At 39.1% G+C, this 22,056-nt stretch overlaps 1 protein-coding gene across 5 annotated transcripts; it reads right to left on the reverse strand.

Moving 5' to 3' along the window:
• Window positions 1–658: 658 nt before the first annotated feature.
• Window positions 659–21,525, reverse strand: LOC139117008 (carbohydrate sulfotransferase 11-like). Of its 5 annotated transcripts, none has more exons than XM_070679805.1 (5): window positions 21,366–21,525; window positions 19,059–19,205; window positions 7,109–7,236; window positions 5,085–5,305; window positions 659–3,681 (listed from the first exon to the last, which is right to left on the reverse strand). In XM_070679805.1, the coding sequence occupies exons 3-5, from the start codon at window positions 7,212–7,214 to the stop codon at window positions 2,866–2,868; spliced, it is 1,143 nt and encodes a 380-aa protein (XP_070535906.1). In that variant the 5' UTR covers window positions 7,215–7,236; window positions 19,059–19,205; window positions 21,366–21,525; the 3' UTR covers window positions 659–2,865. The 5 variants fall into 5 exon arrangements, with proteins under 5 accessions (XP_070535906.1, XP_070535908.1, XP_070535907.1 ...); XM_070679807.1 differs by lacking the exons at window positions 19,059–19,205; window positions 21,366–21,525 and adding exons at window positions 6,450–6,556; window positions 11,253–11,420; XM_070679806.1 differs by lacking the exons at window positions 19,059–19,205; window positions 21,366–21,525 and adding exons at window positions 8,936–9,078; window positions 11,253–11,420.
• Window positions 21,526–22,056: the final 531 nt, after the last annotated feature.

Consider the following 22,056-nt stretch of genomic DNA (forward strand, 5'->3'; position numbering starts at 1 on the left):
ACATATATACTGTTACAAAACCGATTCAAATCTGAAAACGTCTAATTAAGGAAACAGCCACCACAACATTATTTTGAATACTAACTGCAGTACGAGAATTGACAAATTTCAAAACAAATATCCAATCCTGCCTAGCTACCCTATTTGTGAAAAGAACATATGGGACCCCACACAATGATACAGTTTCCTTTAGCATTAATAAATATGCTCTTTTAGTGAAAGTATCAACCATATACAACTCCTGTTGCTTATAGTTTTGATGCTCCCATCCCGGCTTCGAACCTGCCAAGCTCACTGTGACAGTTATGACTGTCGGGTTGGCTGTATAATCGGATAGCACTGCAATGACAAGGGCTACTCCGCCCCGATATCTTCTTGGTGTTCGCGTGTTGTGTTTTATTTGTTATGCATATAGTGAAAAGCAACATAGCTGACACATGATGTGTGTATTTCACACACACACACACACACAACACACACACACACACACACACACACACATATATATATATATATATATATATATATATATATATATATATATATATATATATATATATAATATATGCATATATGTGTATATATGTATGCGTGTATGTGTGAGTGTGTGAGTAAACTTTCCAGCATTCAATATTTCTAGACGCAGTTTCGTCGCAAACCGTATTTATTTATTTATTTATTTATTTGTTTATTTATTTATTTCGAACTCCAACACAGATATGATACAGTTAAAAATCATATACATCCACACTTACAGGAGGATTTTAGTAAAAAAAAATATTACATGAAGTTGCAGGACAAGAAAGCTAGGTACAACAAATGACATGCACAACGAGGACAAAGCATGAAAACAAAAACACACGCTTTCAGCCTTTCTTTTAAAACTCGAAGCAGAAATATTTAAAAATTGACAGACATTGATAAAAACTATTATATAGCCTTGGAATGCGATTAAAAAGTGAATTGCAGGTAAATTTAACTCTACCACCAGGTTCATGAAATGTCCTTTTCTATCCTGTTGATCGCCCGGGAATGCGTAAATTAAAAATTGGTTGGCAATCAAGAAGGGCATTAATTGATTTGTGAAGAAAAACAAGGTCAGAATAAGTGCACCTTTTACACAGCATTGGTAAATAAATATAACACACAGATAATCATATGAATAATCATCAAATCTTACTTTTACAAGATATGTAACAAAGTTACGCTGTACAGCTTCTAGCTTGTCTGAGTACACTTTGTCAATACTGTTCCAAACAACTGAGGCATATTGCAGTTTAATTCCAAAGAAACAATTTTGAAAACCATGAGCAATGCATGCACCGAAAACCTTTTGCCGAACCTTTTGAACATAGTCTTCAAGCATCATTGATAATGGAAACGTGAGTTGGAAAAGTTAACTTTGTTTCCAGAGTCACTCCTAGATCACTGTAACTATAAACTGTCTCAAAATTGTGTGCATCGATGTTATAAGCCATGTCAATTGGTGATCTTATCCAAGAAAGACGAAGTATACACACTTGGCATAACTAAGGTGCATTTTCCATTTCTCAGACCATGTAGACAGTCAAGTAATTGATATCTTCTTGTAACATTGAACAGTTATTCATGCTACCTATTATCTTCAGATCCTCTGCAAAGCCTATAATGAGCCACACTTAAAATTACCGGACATGTCATTTAAAGGTAGAACGCACCTCGGGGACAGACATTCAGACTCTCAAATTTTTACAATTCTCTTCTGATATACCACATGTGGGGGTTCATTTTAAAGCTCTTGGTGAAAGAAAACTTTTCACCGGCTTAGTTTTTCGAAATTCGAAAATTTTATTTTTCTCCATAGAGTTAACACAGGGATGGCGGCCATTTTGAATTTCTAATATCGGTAAATCTTGGGTAATTTGTTTCTCTAGTACCAAAATTTGCACGGTGACCCCCTATTTTTATTCTTGATTTTGAAAGAGAATGATTGAAAGATCCCTTGAGGAAAGTTAGAGCAAAAGTTTAAGTCTTTCACTTTAGAGGTGCATACTACCTTAAATAAAGAATGAAACACAGTGGTCCTAGTTGTGACACCTGCGAAACCCCTGACTTAACCAAGACAGGGTCTGATCTACAACCTTTAACAAAAACTTCCTGGGATATATCATTTAGGTAGCTACCAAACAAATCAAGGAGGGCGTCTTGTATTCCATACTTACTAAGTTTATGAACTAAATATTTATGATTTACTTTTTCAAATGCCTTGGAAAAATCTGTATATAACCTTGCGATTTATAAAAGAACTCTAGTGCGAATGCGAGACTGCGAAAACTGAACATAACTTCTCCCCCTCGTACACATTTTGTTACAAATTTTACTAAAACTATCTGACATTGGGCGTTTTACTTTTAAAAAAATTAACGGAAGACTACTCCAACTTGCTGGCCTTGACAGAAAGTACGGTGGAAAGCAACTGTTACACACAATTATGTATGGCGAGATATGCGTCCAAATTGAAAATCTAATAAATGTGTAAACAATGTGAGATGTGGTTTTGTAGTTTTGGGGAGCAAATTAAAGAGATGTGAGGGACTCTATTAGTTTTAGTCTGCGGAACCCCGATGAACCAGGAAGTGGTTTTGTCAAGTTCAAAGCGATGTTAACTGTATTTGAACCTTTTCCCCGATTAACTAACCATATTTTGGTAGTAACTCAAATTAAACGGATGATATGAATTCAAATGGATCGTGAAGAGGCAAGGAGAGCTTGAACTGCTTATTTACCGAACATTTTGCCTTCTCGGAAACTAACCTTTTCCCTAAAATGGACAGTATGTTCTTAAAACCTGGTATTTCACAGTCATTGCAAGCAAGTCAACTCCTGCTAAATTTTGACACCCGGCGATTTGAGATATTCCGGGAATTCGTAGCCAAAAAGTTTGAAATCCCACATGTAAATTTTATATATTCCTGAAATTTGTTCGGGATTCAGTTGATTGAAATAACGAGCAATTTTAGCACTATCAGAGCTGTTTGTTGCTATTGGGTCAGACCCGGGAAATGTGGCGTTGACTCCCATTTTCTTTAAAATAAAATCGGAATCCTCTTTTTGCGTTTCAAGATGGCCGATATAATCAAACCTCACTTCGCAAGGACAGCATGTACGATACATGGGTTTTATATGTGGATCGAGTTTGTCAATTTGACTGTCATTTACGCTTACACGTATGATGTAATCCACAAAGTTTGAAAAGGTCAGAGTCGCTGGCCTCGTTCCTGTTTCTTTCTCAATCAGTTTTAAGTGCCTCTGGATGAAATCCGCATCGGGATCGTGGTCTACTTTGTCGACGAAACATGACACGAGACGAGAGAACGGATGGCGAACAAACATGAATCTCGTTGTGTAGTCTTTCAAGATGGCAGCCCTTTCTCCTGGTTTGTTGCACATGTTCAAATGTTTGTAATAATTGTCGATGCGTTTTCGGAAGTTAGGGGTTACATCAGAGACGAATCCCAAGAATGTTCTAAGCCAGTTTGAACTGCCGACTTTGAAAATTTCACAGAATAGAGTTTTGTGGGCCTCATCAACCAGAGTCCGTCCGTAGCCATGCCAAAAACATTTCTGATCGCTTTTGTACTCATTACATCCATCCGACATCAAATCCTTCCGCTTTCGAAATATCTGGTCTCTTGACTCGTTCTAGTTAAAAAAGGAGGAGAAAATATATGATATTATACAACTATAAAACCGATCAAATGTGATTCTTTGCTTATACAAAATCAGGCAATGTAGGCGTTATACACAGTAGCAAAGAAAGGGTTTTGTTTTCGAAAATTTGATCTTGTTTAAGCCCAACTTTATTAACAGCAGATGTGAAGACAGCTATCTATGTGCTTGTATAGTCACTCTAAAGCAACCGAGAACAACATGTACAAGAACAACCGAAGATTTCATTATCTTTAAAGGGAAGGGTGTCGTCGGAACTGCGATCAAAGGTCGTATGGGACTCATACAACATGCACCAATGTAAACACTGCATTCAGTGGCGATCGATGAAAATCAAAATATGTTTGCCATGATGCACATCGTAGAGTTTAAAGGTATACTGTCACCTGTTCCAATTTTGCCACATTTACCATGGAATGAGAAAATCTAACCAATCACAGATTTTAAGAGGGTGGCCACTTTTTAAAAACAGCGCCCTCACATGGGCATTTTGAATACCAAGGAACGCCCCTTTGATCATATATATGGGCATATTTAGATTACAGGTGACTGTATACCTTTAAATGTTGCAGTTGTGTTTACGCAATGTATCTAGATATCGTGCGTGACGTACACTGTTTGTGAACAAGGGCTGTTCCATACACAGGCGCAGTTGCGACGACCCCTCCCTTTATTGTCGACACTAGTACATGTAACTGCAATCGGTCGGATTCTTTGTATATCCGTATTGGAAATTTTGCGATGCCCAAAAACATGTAGCACGTGTCAAATATTATGAAACACGATGGAATACTCAGCTATGAATAGATGACGTCATAAAATCGGGCAAGTCGCTCGTTCGACTATGATTGCAAAGAGTTTCACTGTTAATGTTTTTGTTGGCGTCGGTGCTTCAGCGGAAAGTGATTATTTCTCTTTTGAAGTAAAGATAAAACCTTTATTTCGAAAATAACAGCAGTAACCTTTAAAAGTATACAGACACCTGTAATCTAAAATATGGTTAAAGGTGCATTCTTGGGTATTCAAAATGCCCATATGAGGCGCTGTTTTTAAAAAGTCAATCAGTTCACAGGGCAAAATCGATGTACACGAGGTTAACTAACTGCGTTCTTCGGTGATGAGTTGACGACGCCACTGTATGAGTTAGCTCTGCTTGGCAGGGCTGTGTGTTACCGGAGGCAGGCCGTGTAACGCCGGTAACACACAGCCCTGCCGCCTGCCACGCAAAGCTATACCTGAGTGTGCTATTAGTCGTTAACATTGCTGACCCAGTGAAAGTTTCACCAATTTGTGCAAACACATATTTCAAAGAAAGGACTCTGCCAATTCTGTTTCGAAATCTGCGAAATCATGAAACAAAACTTTTCCATACTCACATGACTTTCCTTTTGAGGTATTTGTTCATCAGCCTCTCTATAACCCGGATCGCCTTGAACATCCGGGTCGGCATCCGGGGTTTTGTTTGATGGTTGTTGTTTGTTCTTCGGGGTGGCAGTTTGGATCGTGTTTTTCGGACGTAAAATCAGTCGATCGGTGGGATCCGGGTTTTTTGTTATTTCACTGACCATCCTCTCTTCACGCTCCGGCGTAGTTCTCCCTGAAGACACCAATTGCGATAAATTAAATTGCAATAATATCCAGGTAGTTTGTGTTATCATGCATATGCAGGTACCGCGGGAAACAGGATTGAAAAAAGCGCCCTCAACGTCCATTTGGTGGAGGGACTGTGGCCCGGACTGTGGTGACAATAATTGACCGTAAAACGCAACGCCCGAGCACATTTTGTCGAAATATGGGCATTGGCGTGCATTTGTGACTTCATTCTGGTTGCTACGCATGTTAACGTTGCTATAAGCAAACGTTTCATTCGCAAACAAACCGGGACAGATTCGAACGATGTAACGTCCACTCGTTCCGACCACAGGGGAGCCAGGAAGAACAAACAAACAAGCAAACAAATAAACAAATAAATAAACATAAAATATACAAACATACAACGAGGCATACAAATACATAAATAACAAACAAACATACACACAAACATAAACAAACAATATAATGAATAAATAAACATACAAACAGATAAACATCTATTTATATTCTATCTCACTCTCTCTCTCTCTCTCTCTCTCTCTCTCTCTCTCTCTCTCTCTCTGTGTAAGAGACAACAGCATATCGAAAAAAAGACTGAAATAATTGACTGAACCGCCAATGAGAAGAGTGATACCGCCGTGATAGAATATGTGGCATGATCGGTTCAGTCAATTATTTCACTCTTATTTTCGATATGCTGTTGTCTCTTACATATATACATATATATATATATATATATATATATATATATATATATATATATATATATATATGTATATAGAGATAGATAGATAGAATATAAATATTAATAGATGTTTATCTGTTTGTATGTTTATTTATTCATGATATTGTTTGTTTGTTTATGTTTGTGTGTATGTTTGTTTGTTATTTATGTATTTGTATGCCTCTTTGTATGTTTGTATATTTTGTGTTTATTTATTTATTTATTTATTTGCTTGTTTGTTTGTTCCTCCTGGCTCCCCTGTGTTCCGACCGTCATCATGGCAACAGTGAAGCTGTTAAATCGGGTGATCAGCGTGTTATTGATGATACCTGCGATTTTAGCAAGTGAAAAATGATCTAAGACTGAAAGAATGTCAGTGTTAATGCATTATGCTATGCGACTTCAACTAAACCGTCATAGTTACCGGTCACTAGTCTCCAAGTAATGTGGTGATTTCATCGCGAAATTGATGCAATTACACACGCACATACATTCTGCAATCACAAGCTGACCACTGGGCATTCCAACATGCTTATGGGAGTCAAGCAAGAAATTTAAGTACATATACTAATACGCAGGAAAAACAATGGAAAAATTATCAAAAGTTAAAAAGATGGTGATAATTTAAGCTTTACAGGACAAAAGAAGTCTGGAGTTACTGAAAATGATTCAAGATGGATTATTGGAAAAATGTAAATCACTTTAAAAGCCCAGTTTTCTCAGACACAAAAGATTAAGGCGGAGAAAGCGGAAACAAACAGAAAAAAGCTAATGAACTGAAAGCCACTAGATATGATAGCAATTGTGTCTGTGTACTTCGGAATATTGGCTTTCGTCACATTAGCCATGGCAAACCCAACCCAGTAGAAGAATGTGACATTGACATTGACAGTGTAGAGGCAAAGCTGAAGGCTGACATACATTATTTGAAAATCATCTTTGTGAAAAATCATCTTTGTGAAAAATCACCTTTGTGAAAAAGCTGGTAGATGAGCAAGCAGGATAAAAAATATTGATCATGGAAATTTGCGACCCATCCCCATCTCCAATCCCTCGGCCCTTTTCTTAACGCTAAACTCTTACCTCCAATCACATATCGGCTTTCTACTATCGTCTTGAAGGCAATATAACATATACTCCCGAACAATATAGCATTCAATATTCGGTTATATATTTTTCGTGTAGGCATAGTAGCTTATATCCAGAGATAACTGCGACAAAAAAGGAAAATACGTGTATACATGTTATAGGCAACATCTTGCGTCAATATGACTGTCCATAACTGGAAAAGATTTCAAAGCTGATAAACGAAAAACGTATCATAAACGGGTTTGACCAGCAATGTGCATATTGGATTGAATCTTTATATATTTTGTATGACTGAAAATGTATGGGACATGTGTGCTATCTCTCAAGCAATGCATTATTACTGATGACCATCCTCAGCAACATAATGTCAAAGTTTGAATGAAAGTCACCATAAGTTGCTTCAGACTTAATTTGAAAGCCTTCAGCTTCGTCCGAGATGGTCAGATCATCCGTTAACATTAAGTTCAGACACTAGTAGTCCAGTCAAAATAGTGAAAACGTATCCTAACCTACAGAAATTTTGAAACAAATCATCTATCTGGTTCTGTACTTGAGGGCGCTGCCTAACGACATGCGATAAGTGGAAGAAAATAGGTATACATGAAATTTGACTTTTGGAAATTTGATGCTGATATGTTCATCTCTGTGTCTGCACATTGTGTGGGCGTGTATGTGTGTGAGTAGATGATGTCACCTTTTATCTAGCGCCATCACGGTCGATTTTTCAATTCTGATTTTGTCTCCGGACCGTGGACAGGTTCAATCTTTCAATTGTTTGGTAATACTTTTATGAGTGGCAGTATTAGATTTGGTGTTACTGTTTTAATTATTTCAATACTTTTTGTTTGCGGTGGTATTTATTTTTTTGCTATGTTTTTCTTTATAAGCAGCACTCATTGCACTTTTTGTGCGAACTATTACATATGTATGTGCGTCAATAAGCATAGGTGAACGACTGTTTCCAAATCGCTGCAAACTGTTTTATTCATTCCTTACGCTTGACAGAATATTATACAATTATGGGGACAAAGTCGGCCATTTTTGATGAATTTTGTTTGATAGGAAACACCGTTGATATTGTTTGACATGTTGAAAGATACTGAATGATTAGGTGTGTGACCATGACTATGTATATATATATATATATATATATATATATATATATATATATATATATATATATATATATATATATATATATATATATATGACCATGCGCATACTAGAATCATCTAACAACATCAAATGTAAAATCTCTCTGTGATAATTATAATTTCCTTCTCATGCACATTATTGATAGTCTGAGAGTTTAATATATCGACCTTTAATTGATTGACAAGTCAAACGTACTAAAATAAAATATGCTGAGACCAGGACATCTGTACCCTACCCCCACCCCTGGGGACGATGTGTGAACTATCCACCAACCACTGTAGCTGTTAGCTGATACCATTTTTTAAATAAACTTTAAATCATTTTCACTATTAAAAGCGGATTTCCTTTACTACACAGCAAATTAAATTGCATCATGAGCAAGCGTTGCAAGCCACGAGGTAAAGTAGCATGTCAGCAAACGTTATGACGATCACAAAGTTCAGTGCTACTGAAACTGAGAGCAATGTAGTGCTGTGAGAAATCCGAATTTCGCTGTTTTTATTCAACCTACACCGGCATCATTGTGATTTTTCCCGCCCTGCAATGCGACTACTAATGACGCAAGAAACCGCACGTACCCGGAATTACATTTGAAACCAGCAAATTATCAGACAGTTAAGCACAAACGCCAACAAGCTGTCGATGAAAAAGTGTACAACGACGTACCAGTCACAAATAGTCGTATTTCCTTTACATGGCAACCGGGAAATAGAAGCAGACTGTTACATACGAATGCCGCTGAGGGCGTTCTCGCCTTGGAAGGAGCCTCGAGACAGGGTGGAGTACAACAGCACTTCGATGTAAATGACCTGCCGAACAGAAGATTGAAGGTCCTTACATTGGAAGATGCGTCGCTATTTAAAGGATTGTCAGTCAAGATGGCGGTGTTACATAAACAAGTCTGCTTCCATACAGACTAGAAGGGGAAATTGAACGATTAACAAGACTTAAAATTTTGCGAAATTGAAAGTCATCATTGTAAAACTGATATCAGTCAAACAACAGAAGCGCAATGTAACTAACCATAATAGTAACAACTCAAATCATACATGGTCTTTTCCGACTGCACCTAAATCTGTATCACGCTCAAATTGGCTTTAAGGTGAATGTGCAAAGATTTTCGGGCTCTCAATTCTTTCAGTAGTTTTCACCTCGTAGGGGCTCATTTTACAGCTCTTTTTGAGAGAAAAGTTTTGAGTCAGGCCTTAGTTTCTGGAAGATCGAATATTAAATTTTTTCTCGTGGAGTTAGACAGGAATGGCGACAATTTTGACTCTTAAAAATAGGTAAATACAGGTAATTTTGATTTTATGGTTCCAAACTTCGAACGGTGACCCCTGATTTTTATTTTTGATTCGATAAGAGAATCGTTGAAAGCTTCATCGAGGAAAGTTTGAGCAAAAGATAGACAAGAGCCCCTCACGTGTGCTGCATGATGCCACAAGAAAACCAAAATTTCGTTGAATTGGAAACGTGACAGATTTACCCGCGTTATCCAATTCACCGGGTGCTTGGGTGGGGTTTCCCCTTTCACAAAAACTCTCACTTTGGATGTGATCTCGCAACGCTAAAAGAGAATCTAGTTTTTGTATCGATCGTGAAGGCATGTGAACAATCATGCTTTGTCTGGTTGCGTTTACGTCAGTCATTGTATGCCAAATAATTTATTTGTAGTTTTGTCTTCAGTCTCGGTCGAAACTCCACGATGTCCACACAAGTATTTTTTTAATGCGTATATTTTCTAAATCTTGTTATTCACTTTTATAGGTCTTATAAGAACGCTGCCTTTTGACAATACGTTGTAAGGAATTTCAAAAAATAAAAATCGGGAATTCTGCCGATAGCGCAACAGTATTACTAAATATGAAAACAACATGTAAAGAGACAGAAAGCACAGAAATAGGTTCTCAACAAAACGTGCACGACGCTCGACAAAGTCATCATTGCAAATGTACCTCTCTAACAATATGTTTACAAAGGCGGCAACCAGTTGACAAGGACATTCTCACATTGTCGCAGTCTGCCGAATAAAGTTGGGGGGGGGGGTGGAGGGAATTTCGTGCAAAAGCTGGCTGAGTACATTCAAATTTATTACATGGTTATTGAGAGTAGAACCTGGCCACTTTCGAAAGCCATTTCTGCGCGCCACTTGAGGTCAACAGTGCTATCTATAGGTTCCCGCGCGCTGGTAGGACTCACAGCTTGACAGATCATCCATGCTCGTTCCGCAAACTTTCAAGAGCGACTGCTTTCAATACGGTTAAACAGCTGCTGAGAACAAACCTGCATTTTAAAATTAGGTATTTAGGGGAGACGGAATCGATTCCGAGTGTGAGACCACGACTCCTTGTTTGAACCAACTCTTAAAATCATAGACTAAAACTTTACTCTTTTTTTGAGTCTGGAGTATTACATAGGTGTTCTACAATACATTTACACTGGTCAGAAGGATTCACAAACAGTGCCCCTCCCTGGCTTTCTGATAGACCGGCAGCGGTGATGAACAAAAACATATCCTTGTCAATTGCAAGTCAAAATGAAGTATAAATGCATGTATTAAAGTCAGCCGTCTGCAGAAATGGGCGCCCAGACACTGTTGTTCGCCTCACTAGAGCTGTTCAAAAATCTTCTCAAGAACGAATAGCCTTTGTTTCAATCCTGACACCCTGTCATATTCCTGTCAACTTGAAGCGATCGATGAAAGTTCGGTGTCGTTTCTTGTAGTTTTCTTAGCTTTGGTGAAAACAGAGAGTGATAGTTGTCTGAGACGAAACGGCATTGACTTTCTCGCCTTATTGTTGGGTTCGCGCCGCCTTGCGGAAGGCAACCTGACGAACTAGACTGTGCTTTTTGCTATTTCGTCTATTTTCGCGGCGTGGCGAGGCACAACTGGTGGCCGGCCGATCGCAGTCGTGAACTGAACGGACGCATAACTTTTGCTCAACCTTAACCGCCAAGAATCACCAAACAAAAGCCCCCTTACCTCTTTCGAAAGATTGTGCTGTAGTCACCGAGTTTTCTCCTAGTTCCGCTTTTTCGAAAATTTCTCGAATATTCCTTTGACTGCCGCCCAAGGCGCTACTAACGTTAGAAAGTATCGAAATCGCCCAGACTTTAATGTTTTTCACACTGACAAATCAAAACTAATGCGAGCAACTTCGTTTTATTTGCATTACAATTGACATCGACGAAACCATTTCATCGAAGCACCATCCTTCAACACAAAGGGGCGGTGATCGAGGCCAGGCGAACAAGTCATGGACTGGCCAGCAGAAAATTTTCCTCATCAGAAGGCCGTCAGATAGATATCCGAACTCTCGATTTTGGTGGGTTTTTTTTCTTGAACTACCTACGTGACTTACAGTAGGAAACACTTTTGTCATCTTAGTTTTTCGAAAATTGAATTTTTCCCTTGGCGTTAACACAGGGATGGCGGTCATTTTGAATTTCAAATAAATACAAAATAGCTTGCTTTTCTAGTACCAAGCTTTGCACGGTGAGTCCTGATTTTTATTTTTGATGGTAAAAGAATGAGTTTCGTCCTTGGAAAGCTTGAGCAAACGTTTGAGTCTCTCACTTTCGAGACGCATTCTACTTTTGGGTCTGACGATAAGAAGCACTTAAGCTGGGTGAATTGGTTGCAATTCCCACTTACGCTGTCCTGTACTGAAAATTCTTTCCTCTCAATTCCTTTTTTATCTGCTGAAAATATATAGAGGGAGCCATTCGAAATAATTAGGAATAAGAATGGGTCTGAAGAAGACTCCCCTGAAAGGTTTTGTAGCCTAGCAAAGGCATTAAAATATGTAAAGCAGGAGTAGACAACAGTTTCAAGGCCGACCCGGAACTTTTTGACCAGGTAGCTGCCCACCATTAGAAATAACCGGCAGTTTTAAGGCGGATCCCGGAACCGTCAAGCCCCAACAATGGCAATGCGGATATCAGATTAGATCTAGGCCAGACGCTTACATAATGGCAAAGAGTGCTACCGTAACGGTGTTCACAATTGGTTTCTCCGACTCTGAGTCGGCGAGATAGACGTTTTTCTCTGATAATTAGCGGACTGGTAAGATGAAGCAGGTGCTGGCAATTATTATTATCTCAGCTGTCCATAACTGGAAAAGATTTCAAAGCTGATAAACGAAAAACGTATCATAAACAGGTTTTGACCAGCAATGCGCATATTGGATTGAATCTTGTTATATTTTGTATGACTGAAAATGTATGGGACATGTGTGCTATCTCTCAAGCAATGCATTATTACTGATGACCATCCTCAGCAACATAATGTCAAAGTTTGAATGAAAGTCACCATAAGTTGCTTCAGACTTAATTTGAAAGCCTTCAGCTTCGTCCGAGATGGTCAGATCATCCGTTAACATTAAGTTCAGACACTAGTAGTCCAGTCAAAATAGTGAAAACGTATCCTAACCTACAGAAATTTTGAAGCAAATCATCTATCTGGTTCTGTACTTTAGGGCGCTGCCTAACGACATGCGATAAGTGGAAGAAGATAGGTATATACGAAATTTGACTTTTGGAAATTTGATGCTGATATGTTCATCTCTGTGTCTGCACATTGTGTGGGCGTGTATGTGTGTGAGTAGATGATGTCACCTTTTATCTAGCGCCATCACGGTCGATTTTTCAATTCTGATTTTGTCTTTTTTGACAGTCAAACCGGACCGTGGACAGGTTCAATCTTTCAATTGTTCGGTAATACTTTTATGAGTGGCAGTATTAGATTTGGTGTTACTGTTTTAATTATTTCAATACTTTTTGTTTGCGGTGGTATTTTTTTGCTTTGTTTTTCTTTATAAGCAGCACTCATTGCACTTTTTGTGCGAACTATTACATATGTATGTGCGTCAATAAGCATAGGTGAACGACTGTTTATATTTATATTTATATTTATATTACACTTTATTTACAGAGGGTGATCTGATTACAGTAAAGTAATTGTAATTTCCATCAGAGCCCTCATGAAAAGAAGGCAAAATACACAAACAAATCATCGAATAAACAAAAACGTATGGAATAGACGAATAGAAGATGTCGAAGACAAAGGAAAAATAGGCTAGTCTAAGTCAGAGCCTTCATTACAATATTTCATGAAAAGATAACAATGCAGTTTTGATTTAAACGTCGACAAGGCTTCACAGTCACGGATAGTTGGGGAATGGAATTCCAGATTTTAGTAGCTCGATATACAAAAGATCTTTGACCCATGCTTGTCCTAAACATTGGTGGGTAAAGGTTACCATTACTAGAACTACGAGTATTTAAACGATCCATTTCTGAGAGAGGTTGGAATAGATCACTAATATAGCTTGGTGCGAGACCATTTAAAGCTTTGAAAGTCATAACAGCTGTAAAGTATTCAATACGTAAATCTATGGGCAACCAGTGCAAACTAACAAAAACTGTTCGAGAAGGAAAAGTCGTGTCAACTCCGAGAATTACCTTACCAGCCCTTTTCTGGAGTTTGTACAATCTTTGGAGATTGGTCTTAGACGTACTAGCCCAAACAATACAACAATAGTCAATTACAGACAGGAACAAAGCGTTATAAACTAGCAAAAGAACACTCCTTTGAGAATAGGGGCGTAGTCGTCTTATAACACCAATTCTTGCAGACAAAGTCTTGCACAAATTATCTATGTGGTCATCCCAGCATAAAATGTTGTCTAATTGAACACCAAGTAGTTTGTGAACAGCAACACTGTCAATGAGAGTATCATTGATCTGAATCTGAAATGAAATATCAGAGTCGGCTAAGTGATAAATTTTGGGGCGAGACGCAACAATCATATATTTTGTTTTAGTGGTGTTAATTGCCATGCTATTGTTATGAACCCAGTTTGAGATTGGCACGAGATCTCCATTCAGTCTCCCTCGACTTGTTCAATGTCAATTCCAGAAACACACAAAGTTTGGTCATCGGCAAACATATCTAAGCTTCCCATGTTGAGGCAAAGGGGAAGATCATTAATGAAGATCAAAAACAGAAGTGGACCCAAAATGGACCCCTGAGGTACACCACACGTAATCGACAAAATATCGGAGTGTACACCTAAATAGCTAACAAATTGGCTTCTTCCTGTAAGGTATGATTGAAACCACTTTAGGGACAAATCAGAAAGCCTGTAAACAGAAAGTTTTCTCAGTAAAATGTTATGATCAACAAGATCAAAAGCTTTACATAAATCTAAAAACAATACACCACTATACAATCCTTGATCCATATTGTGTTAAAAGCTGGTCAGTTAACTTGACTAAAGCAGTGTGACAAGAGTGATATTGTCTAAAACCAGATTGCGAGCTGACAAAAAGATCGTTTGAATGCATAAAATTGTACAGACTAATATAAACATGTTTTTCTAGTATTTTAGAGAGAACAGGCAGAAGTGAGATAGGCCTATAGTTGTTTACATCACTCTTAGAGCCTCCCTTATGAATCGGAACTACTTTAGCACATTTGAAACAGTCGGGAAAAGTACCACTGGTAATTGACAAATTAAACATTTCTGTAACAGTTTCTGCAATACAAGAAACACCAATTTTCAAGAGTTTGGGAGAGACATTGTCGTAACCAGCTGATTTACATTCACTTAGTATAGAAAGCTGCTCTGTGACAAATTAACAGAAATCGGAGGAATCTTAAAATTGGCCATGGTAGCACCAATTTTCGAACTAACCCAGTTATCAATAAGACCCATGTCAGGTGAAGCATTGAGACTGGAATGATACTTATTAACAATACCTGTAAAATACGCATTGAAAACCTTAGCAATATTCTTATGATTTGTTAGCTTTTCACCCTTATACAAAATACAAGGACTTTGTGAACGAGAATTATCATGAGAGAGAATATCACTTATACAACGCCAAATTATAGACGGATTTCTTGAATTGTTCCTGAAAATGTCACGATAGTGCTGTCGTTTTGCATAGGAAATAGTGTGTACAACTCTATTTCTTAAAGATCTATAAAGTAGCCAATCATTGGGAGACTTGGATCGGGTAGCCTTAACAAGATGATAATCCCGGACATGAATGAGATCAAGAATGTCCGGAGTGAACCATGGCGGCTGTCTGAATCTTTTCACACGTTTCTCAACAAAAGGAGCATGCGTATCACATACCTGGTTGAAACAATTGATCCACTTATCAATGAGTTCATTCACATCATGTATCTCAGAGAGATGTGGCCAATGGGAAGCATACAAATCACAAATAAAATCATGTGTGGAAAAATTACCAAACTGTCTGCGTTTTATAGAAATATGAGAACCGGTAGTAATGTCACTGGCATGAAAACGCCTCACAACACACACGGGATAGTGATCGGAAGTACCAACTTTGGGAACACACACATGAGCAATATTCATTGGACAGGTTACATAGATATGGTCAAGAAGAGTACCGGAGGATGGACGAGTGGGAACAGTGATAAGTTGCTCGAAATTCAGAGATTCCATTGCTTTATGAACATTGTGTTTCTTCCCCATGGGAGTAAGAAGATTTATGTTAAAATCCCCTAAGACAATGATTTCTTTGTTTTCAAAATACGCTGATTCTATCACAGATTCAATATCTTTATCAACAGACAGTGTTGAGCTGGGCGGTCGATATACACCGATAACAAGAAGAGGGCGTGCATTTTTCACAGAAATTTCAATAATGATAATTTCAAGAGTACTAAGTTCTAAATCTGTTCTTCGGATACAGGAAATGTCAGAGTTGATATATGCAAGAAGACCCCCGCCCGCTCCAGAAATCCTGTCTTTTCTTTGCAAATTATACCCCGACACAATAAAGTCAAGGTCTTGGTGAGATTCAGAGAGAAACGTTTCACCTAAAATCAAAATGTCAAAAGGCTTGTTCACGTGAGAAAGCAATAACCTGAGTTCGTCGATCTTGTTAGTAATATGCTGTACATTCCAGAAGCCGATGCGTAGACCCTTGACATTGGTTAGTTCTTGGAATGGAAATGTACGAGTACACGTGGGTGAACTGATGTCGCTGTGTCTTGTCGATCGTTGCAAACGGCACTACCTTCTTGGCACGAAAACATCGCCTGGATTTATGGCCAGCTTCACCAAAGCTCCAAGAGCGAATTTCTTCGCCATGTTTACACACTCTGGCAGTGTGGCCCTGTTCGCCGCAGTTGTGACATCTGATTTGGTTGAACCGATTCTGGACGTTATTCTGTCGGAAAGGACATCTTGATCTCACATGGCCAAATTTTCCACACTCGAAACACTGTGGATGTGACTGTCTATATGAACTTTGGCGATTGGTGTATCCATCGGTGACATTGCTGTTCGAGTGATTCCACTGGTTCGTATAATTCACTCGTCGATTTCCAGGTCGAGCCATCGGGCCTGCTGTGTTGACGTTACGTCGTTGATACTGCGGTGATTGATTAAACCATTGGTTGCTGCTGAAACGATTCGTACGTTTCTCCACCGAATATATCTGGCTCAGATGTGCATTCAGAAGCATTCGATGCAGACCCTTAACACTCAGATGAATACCGTCACGGTAAAGCGCAGAGGTGTCAATGGTGTTGTCTCGGAATTTAAAGGTGTTGTCGTTGTTAACAAAGGTAGCGTTTTCTCCCTGACAAAGCCGTTCAAGAGCAGAGTTGACATCATCAATACATATTTGTAGATTTGGGTTGTCCGTCCGAGGAGGAATGCTCAGTACAGTAACGTGGTCATTCGATTTGGAGTTTGCAAGTTTTATCAAGTTCTCATAGCTGGAAACTATATCGCCTGTTGACTTACCGTTGTTGATATCATTTGTTCCGACTTGGAGAATGATTTCTTTGAAGTTGTTGTTATGGTTTGCAAGTTTGGTGTGAATATCACTGACGGTGGCACCGGATATCGATTGAACAGCAGCTCGTTGGTTGGAAGGTGATATCAGTCGCAGTAAAGAATCACCAATGAGTAGAGTGTCTTTTTGGACGGGACACTGGTCTGATTCATTTGCATTACGTTCTTGGTGTACAACATCATCGGTTTGTGTAGATGAGCATGTTGTTGCCGTAGAAACTTCCCGGGTTTGAATAGGTGAAGCATTATCCATATCTTGAAGACGCAGTTTTAGCTCAGCATTCTCTTCGCGAAGTACAAACAGTTTTTCCATCAGGTTGGTGTTTTCTTGAGTACAGGAGGAGTACAGAGACAGAAGTTTAGCGTTCGTCTTTTGTAATTCTGTAACTTCACCTCTGAGAATATTGATGTTTTGCGATATCAGCCTGCAGTCATTGCAGGGCCAAAAATAACGGTTCGCTTCTTCACTGGGGACATTCATACACTGGAGGTGAAACCATTTGTAGCATAGGCTACACCGTATCATATCACCTTCACCAGAGCCATTCAGACGACAGTTTTCGATACAATATTTCACAGTGGCTGTCTCTGACTGTATGGAAGGTTTCTTCTGAGCATTTAGTTTCTTCTTTGATTTACGAGTTTTCTTGCTAGGATGTTTCACTTGGGTGTCGGAAGAGCCTGGGCTAAGTTCAGCCGTTGTAAAGTCGTTCTCAGATTGGCCGTGTTCCGAATAGCTAAAACTTTTCATCATTGACTGGATGGGTGAAGTAACGAGGTCCAAGATGGACTTTGGGGACGTTGCTTGTTTACTTGTAGAGTCATTCATGCGAACTTGAGCGCGGTTGTTGAGAGCATTACCAATGTAATGGCAGGTAGATCTGATTTTGTCAGCTGAAACGTTCGGTAAAAGTTCGGTCATGTCACTGTTCATTTCCTCAACAAGAGGCCATTTGCAGAACGACTTAGTTCGTTCATTGACATCATATTTACCTTTGCCATGTACTTGTCCTTGATTCTCTGTTCGACTTCGACTGGAACATCAGTCTTGTCAGATTTCTTTTGTCCAGGCATTCTGTGTTATGATGCAAATTGGAGCTGAGACAATGGAGTTCCCGCCAAAGCAAAATGGGCGAAAGTACTGCTCGACGAAAAAACAACTGACGAAATGTAGCGAGACAGCAGAGACTTACAGATAAGACAAGTGATCAAGAGTAATCCATGTACCAACAGCTATCGACCATAAACCACTTTTCCGTCAAATCACTCCAAAAGTGAGGAAAAATTGAAGAACAACTGAGAGCCAGTGTAGCGACCTGTTGATCATTTGAACATGCGCAGAATTGAAGAAGTTTCCAAATCGCTGCAAACTGTTTTATTCATTCCTTACGCTTGACAGAATATTATACAATTATGGGGACAAAGTCGGCCATTTTTGATGAATTTTGTTTGATAGGAAACACCGTTGATATTGTTTGACATGTTGAAAGATACTGAATGAATGGGTGTGTGACCATGACTATATATATATATATATATATATATATATATATATATATATATATATATATATATATATATATATATATATATATATATTTAAATCATTTTAACTATTAAAAGCGGTTTTCCTTTACACAGCAAATTAAATTGCATCATGAGCGAGCGTTGCAAGCCACGAGGTAAAGTAGCATGTCAGCAAACGTTATGACGATCACAAATCTCAGCGCTAGTGAAACGGAGAGCAATAGTGCTGTGAGAAATCCGAACTTTGCTGTTTTTATTCAACCTTACACCGGCATTGTGATTTTTCCCGCCCTGCAATGCGACTACTAATGACGCAAGAAACCGCACGTACCCGGAATTACATTCGAAACCAGCAAATTATCAGACAGTTAAGCACAAACGCCAACAAGCTGTCGATGAAAAAGTGTACAACGACGTACCAGCCACAAATAGTCGTATTTCCTTACATGGCAACCGGGAAATAGAAGCGAAGCAGACTGTTACATACGAATGCCGCTGAGGGCGTTCTCGCCTTGGAAGGAGCCTCGAGACAGGGTGGAGTACAACAGCACTTCGATGTAAATGACCTGCCGAACAGAAGATTGAAGGTCCTTACATTGGAAGATGCGTCGCTATTTAAAGGATTGTCAGTCAAGATGGCGGTGTTACATAAACAAGTCTGCTTCCATACAGACTAGAAGGGGAAATTGAACGATTAACAAGACTTAAAATTTTGCGAAATTGAAAGTCATCATTGTAAAACTGATATCAGTCAAACAACAGAAGCGCAATGTAACTAACCATAATAGTAACAACTCAAATCATACATGGTCTTTTCCGACTGCACCTAAATCTGTATCACGCTCAAATTGGCTTTAAGGTGGACGTGCCCCGGGCAAAGATTTTCGGGCTCTCAATTCTTTCAGTAGTTTTCACCTCGTAGGGGCTCATTTTACAGCTCTTTTTGAGAGAAAAGTTTTGAGTCAGGCCTTAGTTTCTGGAAGATCGAATATTAAATTTTTTCTCGTGGAGTTAGACAGGGATGGCGGCAATTTTGACTCTTAAAAATAGGTAAATACAGGTAATTTGATTTTATGGTTCCAAACTTCGAACGGTGACCCCTGATTTTTATTTTTGATTCGATAAGAGAATCGTTGAAAGCTTCATCGAGGAAAGTTTGAGCAAAAGATAGACAAGAGCCCCTCACGTGTGCTGCATGATGCCACAAGAAAACCAAAATTTCGTTGAATTGGAAACGTGACAGATTTACCCGCGTTATCCAATTCACCGGGTGCTTGGGTGGGGTTTCCCCTTTCACAAAAACTCTCACTTTGGATGTGATCTCGCAACGCTAAAAGAGAATCTAGTTTTTGTATTGATCGTGAAGGCATGTGAACAATCATGCTTTGTCTGGTTGCGTTTACGTCAGTCATTGTATGCCAAAGAATTTATTTGTAGTTTTGTCTTCAGTTTCGGTCGAAACTCCACGATGTCCACACAAGTATTTTTTTAATGCGTATATTTTCTAAATCTTGTTATTCACTTTTATAGGTTTTATAAGAACGCTGCCTTTTGACAATACCTTGTAAGGAATTTCAAAAAATAAAAATCGGGAATTCTGCCGATAGCGCAACAGTATTACTAAATATGAAAACAACATGTAAAGAGACAGAAAGCACAGAAATAGGTTCTCAACAAAACGTGCACGACGCTCGACAAAGTCATCATTGCAAATGTACCTCTCTAACAATATGTTTACAAAGGCGGCAACCAGTTGACAAGGACATTCTCACATTGTCGCAGTCTGCCGAATAAAGTTGGGGGGGATGGAGGAAATTTCGTGCAAAAGCTGGCTGAGTACATTCAAATTTATTACATGGTTATTGAGAGTAGAACCTGGCCACTTTCGGAAGCCATTTCTGCGCGCCACTTGAGGTCAACAGTGCTATCTACAGGTTCCCGCGCGCTGGTAGGACTCACAGCTTGACAGATCATCCATGCTCGTTCCACAAACTTTCAAGAGCGACTGCTTTCAATACGGTAAAACAGCTGCTGAGAACAAACCTATATTTTAAAATTAGGTATTTAGGGGAGACGGAATCGATTCCGAGTGTGAGACCACGACTCCTTGTTTGAACCAACTCTTAAAATCATAGACTAAAACTTTACTCTTTTTTTGAGTCTGGAGTATACATTTACACTGGTCAGAAGGATTCACAAACAGTGCCCCTCCCTGGCTTTCTGATAGACCGGCAGCGGTGATGAACAAATACATATCCTTGTCAATTGCAAGTCAAAATGACGTATAAATGCATGTATTAAAGTCAGCCGTCTGCAGAAATGGGCGCCCAGACACTGTTGTTCGCCTCACTAGAGCTGTTCTAAAATCTTCTCAAGAACGAATAGCCTTTGTTTCAATCCTGACACCCTGTCATATTCCTGTCAACTTGAAGCGATCGATGAAAGTTCGGTGTCGTTTCTTGTGCTTTTCTTAGCTTTGGTGAAAACAGAGAGTGATAGTTGTCTAAAAAACGAAACGGCATTGACTTTCTCGCCTTATTGTTGGGTTCGCGCCGCCTTGCGGAAGGCAACCTGACGAACTATACTGTGCTTTTTGCTATTTCGTCTATTTTCGCGGCGTGGCGAGGCACAACTGGTGGCCGGCCGATCGCAGTCGTGAACTGAACGGACGCATAACTTTTGCTCAACCTTAACCGCCAAGAATCACCAAACAAAAGCCCCCTTACCTCTTTCGAAAGATTGTACTGTAGTCACCGAGTTTTCTCCTAGTTCCGCTTTTTCGAAAATTTCTCGAATATTCCTTTGACTGCCGCCCAAGGCGCTACTAACGTTAGAAAGTATCGAAATCGCCCAGACTTTAATGTTTTTCACACTGACAAATCAAAACTAATGCGAGCAACTTCGTTTTATTTGCATTACAATTGACATCGACGAAACCATTTCATCGAAGCACCATCCTTCAACACAAAGGGGCGGTGATCGAGGCCAGGCGAACAAGTCATAAACTGGCCAGCAGAAAATTTTCCTCATCAGAAGGCCATCAGATAGATATCCGAACTCTTGATTTTGGTGGGGTTTTTTTTCTTGAACTACCTACGTGACTTACAGTAGGAAACACTTTTGTCATCTTAGTTTTTCGAAAATTGAATTTTTCCCTTGGCGTTAACACAGGGATGGCGGTCATTTTGAATTTCAAATAAATACAAAATAGCTTGCTTTTCTGGTACCAAGCTTTGCACGGTGAGTCCTGATTTTTATTTTTGATGGTAAAAGAATGAGTTTCATCCTTGGAAAGCTTGAGCAAACGTTTGAGTCTCTCACTTTCGAGACGCATTCTACTTTTGGGTCTGACGATAAGAAGCACTTAAGCTGGGTGAATTGGTTGCAATTCCCACTTACGCTGTCCTGTACTGAAAA

The sequence above is a fragment of the Ptychodera flava genome, chromosome 18, assembly GCF_041260155.1.
Source record: "Ptychodera flava strain L36383 chromosome 18, AS_Pfla_20210202, whole genome shotgun sequence".
Taxonomy (NCBI): Eukaryota; Metazoa; Hemichordata; class Enteropneusta; family Ptychoderidae; genus Ptychodera; species Ptychodera flava.